This window comes from Pelophylax lessonae (assembly GCF_965119305.1).
Source record: "Pelophylax lessonae genome assembly, chromosome: 3".
Taxonomy (NCBI): Eukaryota; Metazoa; Chordata; class Amphibia; order Anura; family Ranidae; genus Pelophylax; species Pelophylax lessonae.
The window spans coordinates 530,235,610-530,261,287 of NC_138770.1; the positions used below are offsets into that span (position 1 = coordinate 530,235,610).

Here is a 25,678-nt window from a genome sequence, read left to right on the forward strand (position 1 = left end):
TCAGGGAGTACTGTGTGTGTTTTACCACGAAATAGGTGCAAAACACTGTACAGCTGAACATTCATGCTCAGTCCAATAATATAGTTCCCTAGTTATAAAGCATTGGTTAGCTGAGGTTTTATTTTTTGAATTTTATTATTCTGAAAGAGTAAATCCAGCAGAAAACCATTTTTACTTGCGTGTATTTAAACAAAGCCCTATCCCCTAATTAGTAAGCCTCCAAAACCGACTGTAGACCATCAACCACAAGGCAGTTCTTTGGATGTTACATTTTATTCAAATGAAACACCAGGTAAAAAATAAACTTTTAGACATAAAAAAAAAAAAAAAGTATGCCTTCCCACCAGATAATGTCACAGAACAAAGAAAAAGATTGCCAGCCAAATCTTCATTCTGGTTTTACCCCATTTAGCTTCTAGCTATATTGGAGGCAGAAAAGAGTAATGCTAATTTCACAAAAAGAGATGTAGGCTCCTGGCAGTACCCGTCTTTCCTCTGCCCATGGTGTTTAACAAATATCTCTTTTTGGAAACAATGGGGGCAGAGGTTGGCTTTACGTGGGTTCAGGTTTAACAGACAATAATATCTAAAGCTGTTTATTATAGTCAGCCGCTCAGCATAATCATTTTTTCCTTTCCTCTCCCAAAGGATAATTGTCCACTCCTCCCTAACTCTGGACAAGAAGACTTTGATAAGGATGGTGTTGGTGATGCATGTGACAGAGATGATGACAACGATGGAGTAGATGATGAAAAGGTAAGGGTAAATGTTAGTGTCTTTAGCTTTTGAAAAAAAATACCTAAAATCACAAATGGAAAAAATGTTAAATCCATAAATGTACTTATTATGTTCTTGGGAGTTAACTATGTAACAAACTTCCAGTCATCTGAACAGCAGCACAGCAAGTGTTTTAACTAGGCTGGAAACTACCAGTAAAACTCCCTTAAATCATATTCGTCTGCGGTATGTGTTCTAGAGTTGGGTTATCATTGAGAGAAACAGAGGTGTGGTTGGTCTGCAATCGGAACTTGCAATCTCTGCGCAGTAAATTTTAAGAACAATGTAGGAATAAAGAGCCGGATGTGAAATGCAGCCCCATTTGCAGTATACTAAGTTATTGGATGCAATTAAAAAAATAATGGCATTCGTAAGGGCAGAACAATGGTTCAGTGGTTAGCACTCCTACCTTGCATCACCAGGGTCCGCAGGTCGAATCCTAACCAGGATGCTACCTGTATGAAATTTGCATGTTCCCCTTGTGCTTGCATGGGTTTCCTCCCACACTCCAAAGACATGCTGGTAGATTAATTGGCACTTATCTAACTTGGCCTTAGTGTGTGCATTGAGGTAGGGACCTTATATTGTAAGCTCCTTGAGGGTAGCGACTTATATAAATGTACAATATGTAAACCACTGCAAAAATTGTCTGTGTTACCACATATAAATACTAATGAAGCTCACTATAGGTTAACATTGCATTACTTGCAGTTTAAAAAAATTAAGATCATGTTTTTCATAAATATAGAATGCAATCCTTATTAAAATTAGGAACAAATAGCATTCCTAAGACATGGGGGGTTGAGATATATTTTAAAATGCCCCGGGCCCTAAACTATTATTAGACTATACTTTGTTGATTGATCTAGAATTTGGGATGCCTACAGTTACAAATTTCAGTCTGATATTCACACTCCTTGACACCACACCATATAACTGTGGGGGGCTTTTGATGACACAAAGTGATTTTGGTGCTTTGAAGTCTTTCGGTCTTTTATCACATTGTTTTTAAAGTAATTGTAAACCTATTTTTTTTTTAAATAATAAATATAGTATACATACATACCTGCTTTGTGCAATGGTTTTGCACAGAGCAGTCCTGATCCTTCTCTATGCGGGTCCTCTGCCAGTGCTCCTGGCTCCTCCTCTTCTCGGTGTTCTTTTAAATCTGTAGTAAACAGCAAAAAATAAAGGAAACAAACATTCTCCCTGCAAGTTAAGAGCATAATGTGCTTGTATGCGCCACATACTAGCACATTATGAAAGACTTACCTTAGTACTAGCCCTCCAGTAGTGCAATGTCACCGCTTACAGGGCTTCCATATTCACCCGGTCTTCCTTCCGGGTTCGCAGGCTTTGGCTGTTTGACTGGCCGAGCTGCCATGACGTCTGTCCCACGCATGCACGCGGGAGTCATGTCATGGCTCTCTCAATGGACAGCACACTGTCCTTTGAGAGCGCAGTGCGCATGTGCCGGTGACATCACCGGCTGCTTCTATAGTAAATATCTCCTAAACGGTGCACGTTTAAGAGATATTTACTCCACCTACAGGTAAGCCTTACTTTAGGCTTACCTGTAGGTACGAGTAAACAATATGAAGTTTATTACCACTGTAATTAAAAATACTGAAAGTACTTGCCAGTAAGTACAGCACAATCGTTGTTTTCCACTTAAGTTATTAGCGAATATGGGGCAAGAAGGTTGTCCTCAAAGCTCCTGAGGTTATTCCAAAATGAAAAGGGAAAATTTAGTCTAACCCTCTCCAAAATGAATCTTAAAAAAATTCATCTTCACGCTTCACTGTCAATAAACTATCAGATTTGGATACTTACGACCAAACAGAATGAGAATTCCCTTCATAAACTGAGAATGGTTTTCCTTTTGGACATTTTGGAATCTCCAAATAAGGTAAATCTCACGCTGTATCACTTTAACACAATATGCAGGCCTTATGAATAACCAGAAAAAAAAAATACGTAAATAAAAAATGTTTAATATTTCTTTCTTTTTAATTTTAAAATGGATGTTATCTCTTGGCTATAATATCCTGATAAATACTCTTTTGGTAGCTTTGTGCCAAACTCTAGGGTAAAACCAGCATACATATGACAGAATGTTATGTGTTGTTACTATTTAGCACTATGGGGAACATTTTCTCATAAACCAAACATCAAGATTAAAGCTGAAGTATGGGCAGAAATATTTTTGTTGACCATATGTAAAGAAAATAAATAAGTTAGCCCTAATGATGTGTGCCCCATCTCTGGCTGCTGAAACATTAGTTACATATCTCACACTGACAATATGCTAATCAAAAATTCTTCCAGTCCAGGGAATGCATTAAGGTAAACAAATGTTCTGCCTTTACAACCATTGTCAGGTTTAGTTTGCTGGCTGTAACCTCCGTGCTTTGAAAAGGAATTCAATCTAAATACTGTATAAAAAACATCCTTTAGTCCAGCCATGTGTTTATTAAAAACTGTTACATGCATTAAAAAAAAAAAAAGTACAACTTGAAAACCATCTTTACATTAAGTGTCCACATTGCAGACACATCTAAAATGAGAACGGGAGTAGGAATTTAAAAACTGGAAGTCAGTTATAACCTATTCCAGCCATAATTAACCAGGGTTTCCATAGAACTTAGAGCTCCTCCAGAGATTGCTAGAGGTTCCTTGAGCATTGAGCAATTTAACAAGGTACTCCTTCCACTGACAAATAATGTAAAGGGGAAAATCCCACATTAACCCCCAATGTAATGTAAGTAAATTTAAACAGAGCACTATAATACTGGTCACACACCGATATTCAAAAAAGGGCAGAGGCATGTCCCGGGAAATTATAGGCCTGTCAGTCTGACATCGATAGTATGTAAACTTCTGGAGGGGATGATAAGGGACTATATCGTAGAGTTTGCTAAAGACAACAACATCATCAGCAGTAATCAGCACGGGTTTACAAATGGGCATTCTTGTCAAACCAATCTCTTAACATTCTACGAGGAGGTGAGCTGTGAGCTAGATAGGGGGAGACCAGTGGATGTGGTGCACCTGGATTTCGCTAAGGCATTTGATGCAGTTCCCCACAAGCGCTTAATTTATAAAATAAGATCTGCAGGCATCGACTGCAAGGTTTGCTCTTGGATACAGAACTGGCTAAAAGGGCGTGTCCAAAGGGTGGAAATAAATAGCGCATACTCAGACTGGTCAGGGATAGTAAGTGGGGTCCCCCAAGGCTCAGTCCTGGGACCAACCTTGTTTAATTTATTCATAAACAGCATTGAGGACGGGATCAGTAGTTCTATATCCGTTTTTGCAGATGAAACAAAATTGGGCAGGGCAATAACTGCACAGCATGAAGCAGATATCCTACAGAATGACCTTAACAAAATAACAGAGTGGGCAACGACATTGCAAATGAGGTTTAATGTGGAGAAGTGTAAGGTTTTGCACTTGGGGACTAAAAACATAAAAGCACAATACACTTTAGGGGGGAACCTTTGGGGGAATCAAAAATGGAGAAAAATCTGTGAGTCTTGGTAGAGGATAGACTAAGGAATAGCACGCAATGTCAAGCGGCAGCTGCCAAAGCCGACAGAATATTAGCATGCATAAAGAAAGGGATGTATTCCAGAGATAAAACTATAATCCTACCACTTTATAATACTCTGGTCCGACTGCATCTGGAGTATTCTGTCCAGTTCTGGTTGCCAGTCCTCAGGAGGGATGTGTTGGAGCTGGAGAGAGTCCAGAGAAGGGCAACTAAACTAATTAGGGGATTGGAGGACCTTAATTTTGAAGAGCGTCTGCAATCGCTTGATTTATTCTCCCTGGAGAAGAGACGCCTGAGAGGGGACATGATAGCAATTCATAAATACCTCAATGGTGATCTCAGCATAAAAAAAAGCTATTCAGTCGAAAGGATTGCATGAGGACTTGAGGGCATACAATGCAATTAGAGGAGAAGTGTTTTAACCTCAGGCAACGCAGTTGGTTCTTTACTGTTAGGGCTACAAGATTTTTGAATTCTCTACCACAAAAAATAGTTTCTGCGGGAAGTATGACTACTTTCAAAAGACTCTTGGACGTACATCTCAAGGATCAGAACATTCAGGGGTATGAGAGATGATTACGGCCATACACACCCAACACAGGTTGAACTGGTTGGTAAAAGAGATGACTTTTGGTATATTCCCTTACAGTTGGACTATTGTCTTTATTCAACCTCAACTACTATGTAACTATGTAACTATATACGGGGCATGTTTCCACTGACTTCCAATGTAAGAGGAGCATTTCTCCACTGAGCACCAATGTAAGGGTACACTGCAATTTTCAATGCCTGAATGTCTTTTTTACCCATTATCATTATTTATCTAGGTTCATGGTTATTACTGAAATTAATATTGTTATCTAGTGGAAGAGGGTGTTAAAAATTGATCTGCTCTGGGTGTCAAATATGCTGTGTATGCTACATTCTCTGTTACTTTATTTTTATATCTACAGCTTACTGATCTTCTTGCCAGGAGCTTTGGTTATGATTTTTAGCAGGGACTGGATATGATTTTTAGCCGCAAATTATTCAAGGGATCTTCACTGATAAAGGGTTCAGAAGGCTGGTTTATTGCGTTGTTCATTGCTCTCTAACATGTCTTCAGACACTAGGAGCTAGAGGGGATAGGAGTGTAGGCTATTTACATGACATAGAGAAGGATGTAGAAGGACTAAAGGGAGACTTGAAATTATAGTCTAATCAGAAGGCAGGTGACAGGGAATTTATCATTGGGAGTCAATGCAAAGTATGCTATGTCAGTTTCTAATGTTACCATTTCATCATCAGAATATATACATGAAACACAGGAAGAAGAACTCATAGTGGTATATGTGAGCAGAGTTTTTTTATTATTATTATTCAAACCAGCTGGGTCTGACCACACACAGATCCTACTTTTGAATTCTATTTCAGAAAATGTTCTCACAAAAAGGTTGATTTTTTTTTTCTAAAATACATTTGACGTTTGAATATGTTTTGTGGTATATTTAGATGCTTCAAATTGCACAGCTCATCAGCTGAATCCAGCTTCATATGGTCTGGCAACATTTATTATATATGATCCCTGAATGCATCAATGGGACTTCCATTATCCTTTGTTGTTATATGCAATGGTTCTCAATTGTTTTTGTTCTTGTAATTCCTTGGCATGAACCACACACTTCATAAGGATTTAAATACCATTCAAACCACAAGTTGGAACATCTTACACTTGTTATAAGTTTATTATATTTTTTAGTATGGATAATTGTTATGTATACATTCGGAGATTAGGCAGCAGCGGTTAATTATAAAAAAGCGGTGAAGGTAGTTGGGGAGACCACAGCAGTGTATGCAATACTATGGGAGCTGCCAATCTTTGTTTTAAAAGTGGAGCTCCATTCAAAAGATTCCACTTAGTTTTGGATAGAGTGGGGGTTATTAAACAAAATACCTAAAAGAAGTTCTAATCTTTCTTTAAAAAAAAAAAAAAAAAAAAGTGTTTTGTTTTGTTCATGAAGATATTTTTTCTTTACTTCCTGTCACAGTGACCACTATCATGGGGAAAGGAGGTCAGGGCACCAGCATTGCCTGGAGCTGGGCTTTAAAGGGGTAAAATAAAGATATATATATACCTGTATATATATTTTTTTATGTGACAACACTGAAGAAATTGCACTTTACTACAATGTAAAGTATTGCGTGTACAGCTTGTATAACAGTGTAAATTTACTGTCCCCTCAAAATAACTCAACACACAGCCATTAATGTCTAAACCGCTGGCAACAAAAGTGACTACACCCCTAAGTAAAAATGACCAAATTGGACCCAAATAGCCATTTTCCCTCCCCTGTGTCATGTGACTCTTTAGTGTTACAAGGTCTCAAGTGTGAATGGGGAGCAGGTGTGTTAAATTTGGTGCTATCGCTCTCACTCTCTCATACTGGTCACTGGAAGTTCAACATGGCACCTCATGGCAAAGAACTCTCTGAGGATCTGAAAAAAAGAATTGTTGCTCTACATAAAGATGGCTTAGGCTATAAAAAGATTGCCAAGACCCTGAAACTGAGCTGCAGCACCGTGGCCAAGACCATACAGTTGTTTAACAGGACAGGTTCCACTCAGAACAGGCCTCGCCATGGTCGACCAAAGAAGTTTAGAGCACATAATCATCATTATATCCAGAGGTTGTCTTTGGGAAATAGACATATGAGTGCTGCTAGCATTCAGAGGTTGAAGGGGTGGGGGGTCAGCCTGTCAGTGCTCAGACCATAGGTCACACACTGCATCATGTTGGTCTGCATGGCTGTTGTCGCAGAAGGAAGCCTCTTCTAAAGATGATGCACAAGAAAGCCAAAGCAAACAGTTTGCTGAAGACAAGCAGACTAAGGACATGGATTACTGGAACCATGTCTTGTGGTCTGATGAGACCAAGATAAACTTATTTGATTCAGATTTTGTCAACCGTGTGTGGTGGCAACCAGGTGAGGAGTATAAAGACAAGTGTGTCTTGCTTACAGTCAAGCATGGTGGTGGGAGTGTTATGGTCTGGGGCTTCATGAGTGCTGCCGGCACTGGGGAGCTACAGTTCATTGAGGGAACCATGAATGTCAACCTGTACTGTGACATACTGAAGCAGAGCATGATCCCCTCCCTTCGGAGACTGGGCCACAAGCCAGTATTCCAACATGATAGCGACCCCAAAAACATCTTCAAGACAACCACTGCCTTGTAAAGGTAAAGGTGATGGACTGGCCAAGCATGTCTCCAGATCTAAACCCTATTGAGCATCTGTGGGGCGTCCTCAAAGAGAAGGTGGAGAAGTGCAAGGTCTCTAACATCCACCAGCTCTTTGATGTCATCATGGAGAAGTGGAAGAGGACTCCAGTGGCAACCTGTGAAGCTCTGGTGAACTCCATTTAAGGCAGTGCTGGAAAATTTTGGAGGCTACAAAAAATATTGACACTTTGGCACCAATTTGGACAATTTCACTTAGGGGTGTACTCACTTTTGTTGCCAGCAGTTTAGACATTAATAGCTGTGTTTTGAGTTATTTTGAGGGGACAACAAATTTATACTGTTATACAAGCTGTACACTCTCTACTTTACATTGTAGCAAAGTGTAATTTCTTCAGTGTGTCACATAAAAAATTATAATAAAATATTTACAAAAATGTGAGGGGTGTACTCATTTTTGTGAGATACTGTATCTACACTATATTGCCAAAAGTATTGGGACACTTGCCTTTACACCCACATTAACTTTAATGGCATCCTAGTATGTACGGTTTAATATTGAGTTGGCTCAGTAGCTATAACAGCTTCAACTCTTCTTGGAAGGCTGTCCAAAAGGTTTAGGTGTGTGTCTATGGGAATGTTTGACCATTCTTCCAGAAGTGCATTTGTGAGGCCAGGCACTGATGGTTGATGAGAAGACCTAGCTTGCATTCTTCGCTCTAATTCATCCCAAAGGTGTTCTATTGGGTTGAGGTCAGGACTCTGTGTAGGCCAGTTAAGTTCCTCCTCCCCAAACTTGCTCATCCATGTCTTTATGGATCTTGCTTTGTGTACTGGTGCGCAGTCATCTTGGAACAGGAAGGGGCCATCCCCAAACTGTTACCAAAAAGTTGGGAGTGTGGCATTGTTCAAAATGTCTTGGTATGCTGACGCTTTAAGATTTATCTTCACTGGAACTAAGGGGACCAGCCCAACCCATGAAAAACAACCCCACACCATAATCCTTCCTCCACCAAATCATTTGGACTAATGCTCAAAGCGAAGTCCTAACCTCAACCCAACAGAACACCTTTGGGATGAATTAGTGCCTGACCTCACAAATGATCTCTGAAACATTCCCATAGACACACTCCTAAACCTTGTGGACAGCCTTCCAAAAAGAATTGAAACTGTCATAGCTGCAAAGGGTGGGCCAACTCAATAATAAAGGAAAGAGATACACTGCTCAAGGTAATGGGAAGCTTGATGACCAACAGCGGTGCTCGCCCCGGCTCACCTCCGTAGACAATCAATAATGAAAAGAAATGGCTGCACTCAGATGTGGTCAAAATCCAGGTTTATTGGACATCCCAATGTGGCAAAAAAATGGCAAGGTATACACGTTTCACACACTAAGATGTGTGCTTAATCATTTTGTAATGATTAAGCACACATCTTAGTGTGTGAAACGCGTCTACCTAGCCACTTTTTTGCCACATTGGGATATCCAATAAACCTGGATTTTGACCACATCTGAGTGCAGCCATTTATTTTCATTATTAATTCAATAATAAACCCTACGGGCTAAGACTGGGATGCCATCAAGGTTCATGTGCGTGTAGAGGCAGGCGTCCCAATTCTTTTAAAAATATAGTATATATATATAGATATATATATCTATATCTATATATATATATATATATATATATATATACAGTGCCTTGCAAAAGTATTCGCCCCCCCTTGAACTTTGCGACCTTTTGCCACATTTCAGGCTTCAAACATATAAAACTGTAATTTTTTGTGAAGAATCAACAACAAGTGGGACACAATCATGAAGTGGAACGAAATTTATTGGATATTTCAAACTTTGTTAACAAATAAAAAACTGAAAAATTGGGCGTGCAAAGTTATTCAGCCCCTTTACTTTCAGTGCAGCAAACTCTCTCCAGAAGTTCAGTGAGGATCTCTGAATCATCCAATGTTGACCTAAATGCCTAATGATGATAAATAGAATCCACCTGTGTGTAATCAAGTCTCCATATAAATGCACCTGCACTGTGATAGTCTCAGAGGTCCGTTTAAAGCGTAGAGGGCATCATGAAGAACGAGGAACACACCAGGCAGGTCCGAGATACTGTTGTGGAGAAGTTTAAAGCCGGATTTGGATACAAAAAGATTTCCCAAGCTTTAAACATCCCAAGGAGCACTGTGCAAGCAATAATATTGAAATGGAAGGAGTATCAGGCCACTGCAAATCTAAGAAGACCTGGCCGTCCCTCTAAACTTTCTGCTCATACAAGGAGAAGACTGATCAGAGATGCAGCCAAGAGGCCCATGATCACTCTGGATGAACTGCAGAGATCTACAGCTGAGGTGGGAGACTCTGTCCATAGGACAACAATCAGTCGTATACTGCACAAATCTGCCTTTATGGAAGAGTGGCAAGAAGAAAGCCATTTCTTAAAGATATCCATAAAAGGTGTCATTTAAAGTTTGCCACAAGCCACCTGGGAGACACACCAAACATGTGGAAGAAGGTGCTCTGGTCAGATGAAACCAAAATCAAACTTTTTGGCAACAACGCAAAACGTTATGTTTGGCGTAAAAGCAACACAGCTCATCACCCTGAACACACCACCCCCACTGTCATCATGGTTTGGGCTTTTCTTCATTAGGGACAGGGAAGATGGTTAAAATTGATGGAAAGATGGATGGAGCCAAATACAGGACCATTCTGGAAGAAAACCTGATGGAGTCTGCAAAAGACCTGAGACTGGGACGGAGATTTGTCTTCCAACAAGACAATGATCCAAAACATAAAGCAAAATCTACAATGGAATGGTTCACAAATAAACATATCCAGGTGTTAGAATGTACATGTCAAAGTCCAGACCTGAATCCAATCGAGAATCTGTGGAAAGAACTGAAAACTGCTGTTCACAAACGCTCTCCATCCAACCTCACTGAGCTCGAGCTGTTTTGCAAGGAAGAATGGGCAAAAATTTAAGTCTCTCGATGTGCAAAACTTACAGAGACATACCCCAAGCGACTTACAGCTGTAATCGCAGCAAAAGGTGGCGCTACAAAGTATTAACTTAAAGGGGCTGAATAATTTTGCATGCCCAATTTTTCAGTTTTTTATTTGTTAAAAAAGTTTGAAATATCCAATAAATTTTGTTCCACTTCATGATTGTGTCCCACTTGTTGTTGATTCTGCAAAAAAAAAAATTACAGGTTTATATCTTTATGTTTGAAGCCTGAAATGTGGCAAAAGGTTGAAAAGTTCAAGGGGGCTGAATACTTTCGCAAAGCACTGTATATGGTCAAATACAGCACTTGCTTAAACTCTGGATAAATATATCAAAACATCAGATGGCCATAAACTGTCAAATAGAGGTCCACGAATTAATATTGTGAATCAATGCAGAATATATAAATCAGTGCAAACAGCAACAAAATACAGTTTCATGCAATATATATAGAGAGTAAAAACATATATTATGACATATATTAATACCTCTCTATAAATATAAATATAAAAAATAACATAAAAAATCCACAGTGTAAAAATTGATGACTGCTGTGCTGTTAACTAATAAATATCATATATATATATATATATATATATATATAAAAAATATAAAACACACATATATATATATATATATAAAAATCCCAAGTATTAAAGTGACTTTTGTGCTTTAAAATAATCATAAACAAAGTCCATTCAATATAAAGTGACTAATGTGCTCAAAATTAAAGGAATTTATTGGATGGATAATTTACTTACAACTTGAAATTGGGGATACATCTGCCATTAAGGAAATTTTTACTCCTATCAATTTTGAGCAGAGGAGTCACTTTAATATTGGACTCATTAATTTTGAGCACATTAGTCACTTTATATTGAATGGACTTTGTTTATGATTATTTTAAAGCACAAAAGTCACTTTAACACTTGGGATTTTTATATATATATATATGTGTTTTATATTTTTTATATATATGTGATATTTATTAGTTAACAGAACAGCAGTCATCAATTTTTACACTGTGGATTTTTTATGTTATTTTTTATATTTATATTTATAGAGAGAGATTTTACTCTCTATATATTGCATGAAATTGTATTTTGTTGCTGTTTGCACTGATTTATATATTCTGCATTGATTCACAATATTAATTCGTGGACCTCTATTTGACAGTTTATGGCCATCTGATGTTTTGATATATTTATCCAGAGTTTAAGCATGTATTTGAGCTCTTTTTTGAGATCATACATACTCTAATCAATCCCCATACATACAGCGGCTGCTATATTTATATATATACTTTTAAATTAGAGTCGATTTTTTTATATTTCATATTATTAATTTTAAAATAATTTTTAATTCCTTGGCGCGTGGAATATACTTTGTATATTCATTTTAATCAAAGCACTGTATATATATATATATATATATATATATATATATATATACATATATATATATAATATTAGTTAAATGGGCCATGTGTCGAATCCAAATTGAATTTTAGCTTCAGTAACAAATTACATAAATTCTTGATTAAAAGCCCTCTAAAAGTTCCTACACATCCTGTAGAAGTCACTGCTTCTGGTAGCGATGGAAGGGTTAAAAAAATTTGCAATAAATATTGATCCTTATCATCAAAAAGCAAATGATATATTTTTTTATATATACAGTAGTTGGGCTTGTCTTGGATTGGCTTGGCATTTGTGGCTAGACTACTTATTATAGTGTGAATTGTCTGGATGAGGCTGCTGTACTTGAGGTCCTTCATATTCCTTTGTTGTCATCTCTATTCTAACTTTTACCAGAAAGCACCATCTGACATCCTGCAGAGCAGCTATTCTCGGGACAAAGGGCAAGATTGGCACACATTCACAAAAATTTCCAGTCTGAGGATGGTGGTTTAGCAGCACTCCTGTCCAGGATTTTTTATGACTTCTTCCATCTTAAAAAATTACAGCTGCAATGTAACCTATCCTAGTTTTTTCCATTTTTGTCAGCAGAAACACATCTCAGCTGGTTCCAAGTGCCTGCTAGATTCTAGACTGATTTTCCCATTCTCTTATTACTTTTTTACTATAAATTTTACATTTATATATAGTGGCATGGCTTTAGAACTGTGGCAGACTTTTACTTCCTTTCACTCCCAATAAATGCAAATAGACCAAGTTGAAGCAAATCTAAACTCAAAACTTTTCTTAATACTGGATAGAGTGGTGAGGGATTAGAAACTCTGTCAGATGTTTTGATTGTTTGTGTCCCCACTAGGAGGATTCACCCTCTCTTTTTGTTCCAGTGACCACTGCCATTGGGACTCAAAGTGAGGGGACAATTCAAAAGTTTGAGTTGTCTCAGAATAACACACTACATGAGAAGTCTTCAAACAGGCACACTGGTTCCAAAGATAACTGTCTAAGAAGGATTTCCCTACTCTATTCAATAAAACAGTTTTGGCTTTAGATATGCTTTACATTAATTAATATTCTGTAACATTACAAGGATTTTTTACAAACTGGGAATGGATCGATATGTCACAGAAGTGGTTCATCATTCATGGTTCTTCTGCATTACATGTTAAATTATTTTAATTATTTTCCTTTTTTCTCATAAGCTTGGTATCCATTTTATATCTATTATAGTTGAAATGAATATGTGATTTGTTGGCAACCCGTCGCTAGTAACATAAGCTTCGGCAATTCAGTTGTGATTAATTGGTTATTTTTTCAAAACCATGCATTTTTATTTTGAAGGTCCTAAAACATTATTCTTGAAGAGCAAAAAAAAAAAAATATGCAAAGATTTGCAAGATTGCTGAGACAACTATATAAATTGATCTGCCTCATTCAACATTTTTGAGATATTTAAGTTTAACATTCACGTTGCTTGCAAGCTCCAACATAAACCTTCTCTTTTCCTGTTTTCTCTCATGTCACGCTCATACAGCATAAAAAAATTATAAGAATGTCCACTATCATTTAATATAGCATGCCTGAGGTGGCAAACGTGAGACTGTGTGCACATCCACACTGTATTGTTACACAATCATTGTTTGTCTCAACTATTCTGTGCTAGTTTTTGTGTAAAAATTATGATTTAAATAGGAAGCGGGAGTAAAGTTTAGATTTATAGATCTGTTCAGTGTTTTAGTGTATTTTACCATATGCAGATTATTTATTAAAGTAGAACTTTTTTGTAGTTTTGAATACAGCCGGAAACATTTAGCACTTCAGATACATTTTAATGTTGTCTTTGTTCAATGTGAAAATCAACCCTTATTAATTGTCATGGTGGGAAGACATTTTTAAATAATGTTACCTGTTTAAGTGAAAAAGTGTTCTTCACCCAAGAATCTAATCCATGTCTAAGCACTGCTGTTTTTAAGCATCTTAAAAATATGTCAAGCAATTTTAAGAATACATGAGAAAAGACTATGCTCTTAAAGATCATTCCACAACCACACAGCTAAAGTAGAAGGGTTTAGGGTGTAAGGTAGATGATGCATGGCTTAGATGAACTCATATAGTGGTGTAGCAACAAGATTGCAAAGTTAATGGCCACTTGGGGACTAGCACTGTTAGCATCCTTTCCTCTTGTATTGGTGGAATTGTAATTACAGTGTGTTCATTAGCTAAAAGGGTGTTCGGAACGTTTGCATACTGTGTGAGAAATTTGTGTGTGTGTGTTAGAAATGTTTTGCAGGGTTTGTTTATCCAAACAGGATATGTCAAACTTTTTGGGTAGAAACAGGCACATTAAAAGGTTGCAGTTAAAAAAAAATCAAAGAAATGTAACGTTTGCAGTAAAGTTAGCTAAAGTTGAATACATCAACATAATGGCAAATTGTAAAGCTACTTTAAAGTTGAACTATCTAGAGAATACTATATAATACAGATGAATTAATGGCTAGGTGTCTCGGGAGCTGCACATCAAGTCAAGATCTGCTGTATAAAAGTGAATGGCAGTCTCAGCCTAGACCCCTGTAAGGCCACACTGCCAATGCATTTCACTCAAAGAGCTTACTCATGAGGATGGAGTCTCCAGTGGAAGGGGGCAGTTAAAGAATGAACATCAGGTTTGTGAAGTGGTTGTGAAGGGCTAGTCAAAGAGGTTGTGTGCTTAAGGAAGTGCATACACAGAGCAACCAAAGAAGATGTGGTTGCAAAGAAGGCTTAAATGACAAGCTGTGCCTCCCCCTATTAAAAATCTAAAATCTTTCATAATAGATCCTAAAAACAATATTGATGTTTTTAAGAGTTATATTATTAAAGGTTTTGTTTTACTGGAGAACACTCCCCATGAGCAGACAGAGGCAAACAATGCCCTGGACTTTGGGGAAATAAAACAAATCCAGAGAATAATAATGAGGCAAGCTCAGGCTGGCTATAGTCTACTATACATGCATACACTAAATTTAGATAAGTGGCACGCTAAGCACAGTGCATGACACCAGATGTATATTCATAGACTGTTGGTCATAGGCTTCTACCTACAGGTGATTGGACACTGGCAAAGCTTTTGGACTTGCCACCCTCAGGCATAACCCTATAACCCTATTAAGGTCCATGAAACCTCAGTTTTTTCCCCATAGGTGGGGGTCCTTTCTCCCTTATGGAGAAATGTCTATGCTTAAGTAGCTAGTATTCTCCATCCTACTGTTTGTACCAGAGTCGGAAGTATAACTGCCTCCCTTAGAAAAGGTAAAAATGGAGAACTTTAAAGAAGACCAGAAGGCAGTGGAAGAGTTCCCACCCCCACGCTCCCTTACATCTGATGTTATGGCTTCATGCAATATGCCTGCCAAGGTAGATATGCTCACTTCTACTGTGTGCAAATGCCTTGGTGTAATCGCACTTGATTCTCCCCTGTCTCACAATGCCTCTCTGGGTACTAAGAGACCTGCAAAGTCTAACAGACACTTCCTATTAAAGAGCAAATAGAATGGGTAATTAATGATGATTGGGTTTCTCCTGAAAAAGTTTTCACCCCCCTGAGAATACCTGCCGAGCTACTTCCAGTGGAAAAAGAATTCACCGAAAAGTGGATTTTTCCAGTAGTAGAACCTGCTGTCTCAGTCCCAAACAAACATCTTACAGTTCCTAAAAAGGATGTTATTTCATTTTAGTATTCTGAAGACAGAAATGTGAAAAATTCTTAAAGGCTCTCTTTCCTCTTGCAGGTCCAGCCCTGAAAACAGTTAATGTTGTCTTTCCGGTTTGTCAAACAGCTAATTGGCAATGAACAATTAATAAGATCCAATCTTTCAAGGCCAAACTTTGGCTAAACACTTGAAACACCGCCTTCTGTCTTACTTTTCTGTGTTGATGCCCTAGGCCTAGAACAAATCATGACACAAATTTCCAGAATGGCTCTTACTTCTGTCTTTCCTTATGAACAGAGTCTTATGGCTGAAAGCCTGGTCAGCTGAAAGCTGCCTGTGAAAGATGTCTTACTTATATGCCTTTTTTAAAGTGGATATCTCTTTGGTTCATAAAGATGTCACAAAAGGATGTTACAAGAGGAAAGGTTCATATGTCACAAGAATAAACTTCAAAACATCCCTTTTTCCGGCTTCTACCTCATCAAAACACAGAACACCCCATCACTCCCCACAGGTTTCATCTTAAAAAACACAATTTAGCCCTTGCTTTTGGCACAAGGCTTGGAAGACAACATTTACCAAGTCTACCCCAAAGCCTTCTTCACAATGAATCTGTGCCCTCACTCCTAAGAGCTGAACCTATGGGTTCAATTGGTGGTCTCAAAGGGGTGCAAAATAGAATTTCAAACTCTCATTGCTTTCTTCTCTAAAACCAACCAAAATCTGCCTAAGGACAGTCAAATTCACTGAACGCCTTGGATCGTTTCTTTTATCAGAAAAGGGTTGTTCCATTCCCTCTGAATGAAAGGTTTAAAGGATTGTATTCAAACGTGTTCACAGTATCAAAACCCAGCTGGGTATTTATGCTATTCTGGACCTAAAATCCCTAAATAAAAGACTTTGTGTTCCCAAACGGCCAAGGTCAGTTATGGCCTCTGTAGGTCAAGAGAAATTCTTTACACCAGTAGATATTCATGATGCCTACATCCATATTGTCACTTACCCACCTCATCAGCACATTCTGTGCTTTGCAGTAGAGGATAAACAAATCCAACCACCATTTTACCTATCCTCTGCATCCAGAGTATTCACTAAGGGCTTGCTCCCCTACTTAACCTCCTAAGTACTCAGGGCATCCAGGTTACTGGGTACCTAGGCAGCCTTCTTCTAAAGGATTCATCTCCCTCACAACTATCTGCAAACATACAAAGAACAGTTCAGCTTCTTCAGACTTGTTGTTGGGTAATCATTTTCCTAAAGGTTTAGACTCTCTGTCAAGTTTTTAATGCTGTCTGTATCCACACTGGGGAGATGTTACCCATCTAATTGTAGTAGTTACCATTGTCACTAAGAAAAAAGTGAGGGGAAATCTAAAATTGTAGACCAGTCCTCAGAATAGGAGGTAAAGGGCAATATTTCCAATGGGAACAACGGTCCTAACGGACAACGGTCCTAAATACAGCTATCTAAGGGGGAAATTTGCCTTACTTTGGGGGGACTTCCTGTTGTGTCTTTGAGACAAGAAGTTAAGGGGAATTTTCCCCAATAGTACACAAACTTTTTCCCACCAAAAGTTTTGGTGAAACTTATACTTTAAAGTCAAAGCCACCTGTCTTTGAAGTTAATTTAACCACTTATTTTAAGTGGTGGGTAGGAGGCAGGCAATTATATACTAGCAAGAAGGTTAAGGAAAGACAGGAAATGCCTTTCATAATAGTACAGCGTAGTTGTACTAAGAAGTACTAATGACATGTGGTTAAATAATGACTTCTCAGGATTAATATAGTTTAATGAAAAGAGTGATTTTTATGTTTCAGGATAATTGCCCTCTACTGTTCAACCCTCGTCAATTTGACTATGACAAAGATGAAGTTGGAGATCGCTGTGACAACTGCCCCTATGTGCACAATCCTGCCCAGATTGATACTGACAATAATGGAGAAGGAGATGCCTGTGCTGTAGACATTGATGGCGATGGTATGTTCTTAACTCTTTTATTTAGGCTTCAGTCATTTTAATAAAGTTTAACAATTGCAATCTATATGTGTTGTGTTACAAAATTAAAAGTTTTCAAAACTAAATTAAAAGTGTATTTGTGCCAAGCACCTCACCTCCTACAAAGGCATCAGTGCAAATTTAGGCAGTTACAATCAAGTAGTGGGTATTCTTCCTGCTTGTTGTGAACATAAAGCTGCAGCACTGCATCCCTGTACTGGTGTTTTTTTGATATTGGCATAGGATAGAAATGGGTTTAATAAATGTAGAATAGCTGTAATAGCACCAGCAACACAACTTTTATTCTGGAAAATTCATTGAATAGACAGATCACATATTGGAGTTGAAAGCAAACCAGATGGACACATTTTGGACCAGATTCCTTACTAGTAAAAAAGCTATATACACCAGTCAGTCATAACTTAATGACCTCCCTCCTAACATTGAGTAGGTCCCCCTTTTGCTGCCAAAACAGACCTGACCCGTTGAGGCATGGATGCCACTAGATACCTTGGAAGTAAGCTGGCACCAAGCCATCAGTTACAGATCATTTAAGTTCTATAAGTTGCAAGGTGGGGCCTCCATGGATCAAATTTGTTTTTCCAGCATATCCCAAAGATGCTTGATTGGATTGGGATGTGGACAATTTGGAGACCAAGTCAACACCTCAAACTCATTGTTGTGTTCCTCAAACCATTTTTGAACCATATTTGCAGTGTGGCAGGGTGCATTATCCTGCTGTAAGAGGCCATTGCTATCAAAGAATACTGTTTCCATGCAAGGGTGTACTTGGTCAGCAACAATGTTTACCTGGGTGGTATTTGTCAAAGTAACATCCACGTGATGGCAGGACCTAAGATTTCCCAACAGAACATTGCCCAAAGCATCACGCTGCCTCTGCCAGATGACCTTCTTCCAATACAGCATCCTGGTAACAACTGTTCTCCAGGACATTTATTTAACTCTCCTAAAAGCCAGCAATCTTTTTGCAGAAAAAATGCCTGATGCTTGTAAAAGTTTCTAAAGCTTTTATAAGCGTTTACAGGTGTCCAGCTCTTGGGCCTTAATTAATTTCATTGACCAGAATAAACTATTTATTCTGGCCATTGAAATTAAATAATGCTTCAGCACTAGCGTGTATGCGCGTTCAGGGCTTTTAGCAGCTTTTATTGATGGTACAGAAAACCAATGCGCTACCAGAAATTTGAATAAAGAAAGAGAGAGGGGGGAAAAATGACAAGGTAGACCTAGCAAACAACAGCCAATCCCTGTAGTGTCACCACATACAAATCAGTAGAAAATAAAAATAGTAGATAGGCGCTATTGCATAAAGGATCCAAACCTATAAAATACACTGATAGTATAACAATCAATAAGTTTCAAATAATATATAAAAAGTATAGAAATCAGAACGACAGTGCAAGTAAACTAAAAATCACAATAGTAAAAACACACCTGTGATAAAAATGCATAAATAATGTAAACCAACACAGTATTTATGCATTTTTATCACAGGTGTGTTTTTACTATTGTGATTTTTAGTTTACTTGCACTGTCGTTCTGATTATGATCTATACTTTTTATATATTATTTGCAACTTATTGATTGTTATACAATCAGTGTATTTTATTTGTTTAGACTAGAGATTGACCAATTATCGGCAACACAATATTTTGGGTGCCGATATGCACTTTCCCCGATATATCTGTTTCGGCATTTGGATTTGCCGATATTGCCGATAATTAGGGAAAGTGCATGTACCGGAGTGATGCCTGCAGCTAGAGGAATCACCCCGGTAGCGGCGTCCAAAGCCGACGGTCGGCTGACTTGTAATGACAACTGATGCGGCTGAGAAGCCGCTCGGCTGTCATTACAAGGAGCGGAAGGGGACATCCCCCCCTCCCGCCGCCTTCCGTGGCTCGCCTGGGAGACCCGGGCATCCTACCTCCACTGCCACCGAAGAGAAGACCCGATCAAAGCCGCATTCGGCTCTGATCGGGTCTCCATGTAAAAAACCTGGAAGTGATGTCATGACATCATTTCCGGGTACTCGGCACCGAATTAAAAAAACTGACAGCATTCAAAACAGCCAAACTTGGTGTTTTTAATGCTTTTCAGTGCCGAGGAGGGGTTTGGGGTATTTTAGACCCCCAGATCCCTCCACAAGGAGTACCTAAAAAAATAAATAAATAAAAAAATTACAAAATCTTTAATGTCCGAAAATATCGAAAGATATCAGTCGATACTGATATCCGATGACCAAAATATTGGTATCGGCATTAAAAAAACAATATCGGTCGATCGCTAATTTAGACCTTTATGCTATAGCGCCTATCTACTATTTTTCTTTTCTAGCAACTTTTATTAGCATCAAGCATTTTTTCTGCTCAAACTCAACTACTCCTGGATGCACTGGCAGTACGTCTAAAATCCCCTGCCACTAAATGCTGCTAAAACCCTATGTGTGCATGGACACATAGGCTAACATGCAGGGGAGTTTAGAGGCAGGAACATATAAACACCAGATGCCCCCAGGATCAGCTGTAGAAATGTCCAGTGTGCATGAGGTCAAACGATTTTTTGGCTTGCAATCTCATGTTTAATAATTGTTGCCTCTGTGGTAAATGTCCATATCCACATTGTTCCATGCTAAAAACTGTATTAATATTTTTTTTTACTTGCAACGTTTTTCTTGTTGCTTAGTTGAAGTCCTAGTAATAGATATTCAGTAAGGTATTAAAGTGACACTACATGGTATCCTTATACTCCAAAAATAATCCATACACATTCACTTATTAACGGCCCTATAATCTGTTAAACGGCCCTATAACCACCCCCCCCCTCCCCTTTAAAATTGCTTGGAACAGACAGTGCATGTTAGTTGCTGTCACATGGACAGCTCTATGCACACTACACATCCCATAGTCCATAGTTCACAATCCCAAGTGTATCTCGGGTGTGAGCAAGAGAGCGTGGCTACATTCAGTGGGAACATGAAAAACAAATGTACCTGTCTAATAGGAAGTCAGATCACAAGAGCAAAAAAAAAAAAGGAAGTTGGAGATTTGGAGGAGGCTGGGAGGAACATGAGGTATTTTTTTGAGTTAGGAATACATCATTTTTCTTTTTTTAAACAAGAGGTTAGTATCCCTTTAACCTCCCTGGCGGTATGATTGTTTCCGATTTTAGGTGCTGAAAGCGGTACAATTATTTGCATGTAATTCTTAAGGACGAGCAGCCCAAACCAACTATTTACATATGATTTTTTTTTTACTGTGCGTTCTTCTTTATAACATATTGGGTATGATAAAGTTTGAAACACAAAATCATAAATTATAATAAATAACTATAAACAAAGTTAAAGTATATATATAGATATAGATATAGATATAAAGTACAGTACAACTGCAGGAAATGGCACTGGGGGACAAACTAATGTCAATTTATTTTATTTTGTAATGTAATCCAATAGGATTACAATATATCAGTGTGTTTGTGTGTTTTACTATTTGAATTTGCCGCCGGTTCCACCCCCCCTGCGACGTGACGCTCGCAGGAGACGGAAGCCGGGGCACACAGCATCGGGCGGAAGATCCGGCCGCCGTATGCTGCAGGGACACATCGCGGGATCCCGGGGACAAGGTAAGTAACCTCTGCCAGGATCCAGCGATGCTCCCTGGCGGTACCCCGAGTGTGGCTCGGAGTTACTGCTAATCGCACTAAAATTCCACCCCGAGCCACCCTCAGGAATACCGCCAGGGAGGTTAAGGACATTTTTTTTTTAGAAACCTCTAGTTTCTTTTTTACCTCCTTTTACAATCCAGCTATAGCAATTGCATAGTGTGTATTAATAGGACTGTGATATTGAATAGGCACCTGAGTCTCACCATGTGGCCAAGTGCACTTTGCAATTTGACAGACCCGGTTAGACAGATTGTTACTCATCTTTGATCTGAGGGTTCACACTCCGCATGTTCCCTGTCCGCATTTGCATCCATCCTTTTCATTTTTGGCTGCCCACTTCTTGCGTCATTGTGGACAATGGACATCTTCCCTTCGCTCCTTAAACCGCCTATGCCATTCAAAAACACTTGATTTTTTCATGGAATGTTCACCCTAAGCCTTTTGTAACAGAGCTAAAGTTTCACTCGCACTTTTGCAAAATTTCAAGCAAAATTTAATTGTAATCCGCTGCTCCAGACTCCTGTCACTCATTCTCTGTTAACAGCACAAAGCACACGCGTTTTGTTTCTTCTTCTACGCCATAAGGACAACTGGTCTGCGAACCAGGCGAGTGTAAGTTAGAACATGTCAGAACACGCTCTAGTGCGAATGGCTATGTGACTTACCACTATAGTGCTACACCACGGGCATTCCTGAAATTAAATTTTCCCACCTCGTAATTTTTTTTTAAGTGCAGTCCTCAGTTCCCCCTTTCAGCTTTTTCCAGTGAAATCAGTTAAAATTACTCTATGAGTAAATGGTCCCAACAAAAGTAAATGTAGCCTGTAACAGAAGATGCTTTTTACTTTAAACTCTTGTGTGTTACGTTCTTTGGTGACTGCAGTTCGGCACTTCAGGGTGTGTCAAATGCCTGCTCGCTCCACAACGCATTGTGATTCCTCCATTCCTCCTGCTGGCTTGTATACCACGAGAGGATATATGAACCAGTGAGAGGAGTATCGGATACCTGCAACGGCCAGAGAATAGCAACACACCAGAATTTTAACACACAGGTAAGCATAACGCATCCTATATGCAGGTTGTGCTAACATTTGTTATGGCTCTGTAGTGACAGGGTCACCTTAATATGGTGGTACAAGACTATTAAAAGAAAAAAAGCGTGAATGGCTGTCACAGCCAAACCCTTCAGTAAATCCTCTGTTAGCAGGATTTCCTTAAAAAAAAATCTTAAAATTGTAATCAGTGGCAATCTAGACAAGGGGCAGGACAGGGAAACCTCTTTATATTACTATATCATAGTATCTGTATTAAGCCCCTGTTTACACCAGTCATGCGATTTGACAGTTCCAAATCACGTGACAAGTCGCACCCCATTGCTGGCAATGGAACAGTTTATATTGCCTCAACTCACGACGCAGCGATTATGAAACATTTTCCTGCACTGCTTTTTGCCGATTTCATTGCAACTTGCATAGACTTCTGTTAAATGAAGTCGCATGCCGCAATTAAATCAGCAGTGCAAATCGCACTGATGTGCAGCTTTGAAATTGCACTGAAGTAGCATGATTTCAAAACCGCATTGGTGTGAACAGGGGCTAAAGGTTAATTTATTTTAAATAACTTAGAAATAGTAGATGATCATTCAGACGTGACCTACATTCTATTGCTAGATTTGGCATTCGCCTCTATTATGCAATGAACATTTTGAAAGACACATGTTGTCACTTTATTTATTATTAAATCTACCAACACTGTAGAAATGAGCATTGTTTTCATTAACTGTTTTGCAGTAGGATGAGATCTGTCGTGTTTTATTAGACATTTTTTCTTTTTACATTTTGGATGGCATGTTTTTTTTATTTAGTTTTAAAAAAAATATTGTTTCCTGGAGTGGAATATTTCCCCATATGTCTACAAAATTCAAAATACAAAAGGATGACTAAAACCAAGAACATAAATGTAATATATTGCAGCTTATCAGTCCTTGGTGGCGCATTTGTTTTACATTTCAGGCTTTGAACACTTTTGGCAAGCACAGAAAATACATGTTGTTGATTTTAGCAGAAATGCAGTGTCCTTGTCACTTTCTGTGAAATGAACTGGAAGCATAAAACAATGCTACCTTTCTTCTGTAAACTATTAACCCAATCCTCCAGGGTTAATTCTCCAAGAGACATTAACAAAAGCAAACATGGGTGGCAGCCATTGCTCTATCTATAAATACGGTGCAGAATTGAGTGTAGCCACTCAGGAACAGAAAGTTTGTTATTTGCAGGTTTATGAGGTAAAAAATAAAGGACAAAAGGAAAAACGAACGCAATCACCACATCTGAAGACCAGTTAGTTGCATTATATACATTTTATATTTTTTGGTTTAGATATATGATAAAGAATTCCAAGTATGAATATTTTTACCTACTTACAGTGGTCCAGCTTGAACCAATTTAACATACCATACCTGTGGGATCCCCCTGGAAGCTGTAAATTACTCTAGTTGGCACCACTACTCCAGTGATCTCCACTAGCTGCTAGGTCCTGTGCCAAGTGACTGCCCTGCTGCATTGTAAGCATAGCGGGTAGCCCACTCAGCATGGGCGCCATTCAGAAGTCGCTTAGCATTTTTTGAATAGATAGAAAGCATTTGCTGATTGGATGAAGTGGAGACTATGACATCACCACCCCACCTCTCCACCTCATCCAATCAAAAAAAACTTTTCATTCATTATGAAAAAGCAAAGCGATTTCTGAAAAGTGCTTGTGCCAAGTGAGCAACCTCCTGTATTCACAATGCAGCAGGGCAGTCAATTGGCACAGGACCCGGGAGCCAATGGAGATCACTGGAGTAGTCGTGTGTACTACAGTGATTTCTAGCTTCTAGAAGGATCCCACAAATATGGTATTTGTATAGTTATTTTGTTCCAAGCTGTACCATTGTAACTATGTAGAAATATCCATACCTGGAATTCTTTTTTACGTCTCATAAATGTGTTGCTAAAGTGGCACAATGCCTCTGAGCATATTCCACTATTCTCAAGACAGTTTTGACTCCTTTTTTCTGAGCTGTTAATGCCAGTCCTTGACTACCTCTACCTTGAATAGAGTTCTTTTAACTCCACCATTGCAGTTATTTATGCACTCCTTATACAGTTAGACATACAGACTATGATACAATCTGTTTGTATATGGCAAAAAACATAATGAAAAAAGAAGTTACTTGGCTATATAATGACAAGTTTAATGTGTTTACTTTTAGATATTTTAAATGAATTGGATAACTGTCCATATGTGTACAACACAGACCAGACTGACACTGATAAGGATGGAGTGGGTGATCAGTGTGACAACTGTCCTTTAATGCACAATCCTGACCAGGTATGCAGTGCAGAAAGCATAACAAATTCTCATTTCGATGTGCTTGAATAGACTTAAATGGTATTGCAAAGTGGATTTTAGGCTAATTAACGAAGAGCACAAATATACTGAACTTCAGAAGCAAGGTATGGTAATTTTCATTTAATCCAGACATAAGCTGGAGAATGCAGAATTACATGGAACTGCACCCTCAGGCAGAATAGCTGAACACAGTGAACGTCAATGGCAGTCATTCATAGCTAGAGGCTTTTGTTTGGGCAAGACAGTTCAATGTGAAATTCAGAGCTTCGTGTTTCTTTTCTGAAAGACTTCATACAAACTCAATTTTAGCAAAAACACAACTAACTATTGTACTTTGGGATTTTAGCCTTAAAGAAGTAGTGTATCCCTGAAATTGCCAGTTTGAAAGATTGCTTGACAAAAAGTAATATGGTAAAAGCACTAGCACTTAGCAATGCCACACGAACTAGGGGTGATTTAAATATCCAATATAAATAACTATTTTACTCTTTGCATTTACATATAATTTGTAAATGCTTTTTTTTAACATGGAATAACTACTAATGGTTTCTATAATTGCTGCCGTTTGCTCTAATAACAGGCAATCTACAATTGCCACTTAGTGAATAACTGAACAAATGCATGATGAAAGAGCAGCATAACTTTGAATTTGCCTCTTTAAGAATAGACTTTTTAATGCAGGGTTTCTCAACCGGGGGTTCCGCAGAACCCTATTGTTCAACAAGAAGTCCGCATGGTATCCACCACGATCTACCCATCAGTCGCAGGCAGCTGATGGATAGATTGCATCCCCTCTGCAGTCACATGCAGAGTTATGCAGGGAAGCGACTGTGATATTGCTAGCTGTGATGTGCTGTTCCCCAATAGCCCCTACTCCCCTCCTGTCCATCCCAGGTGTTTGTATGTGGCATCACCTGGGATGGACAAGAGTTGAGGGGATGTTGCTCT

General features: G+C 38.6%; 1 protein-coding gene across 1 annotated transcript in view; it reads left to right on the top strand.

The window, feature by feature from the left end:
- THBS2 (thrombospondin 2) overlaps window positions 1-25,678 on the top strand; it is a 165,885-nt gene that overhangs the window by 112,056 nt on the left and 28,151 nt on the right. Inside the window, exons 14-16 of the mRNA XM_082251223.1 lie at window positions 649-756; window positions 17,476-17,635; window positions 24,591-24,709. Of these exons, the coding sequence (XP_082107349.1) occupies window positions 649-756; window positions 17,476-17,635; window positions 24,591-24,709 (387 nt within the window). The remainder of the gene's footprint in view (window positions 1-648; window positions 757-17,475; window positions 17,636-24,590; window positions 24,710-25,678) is intronic.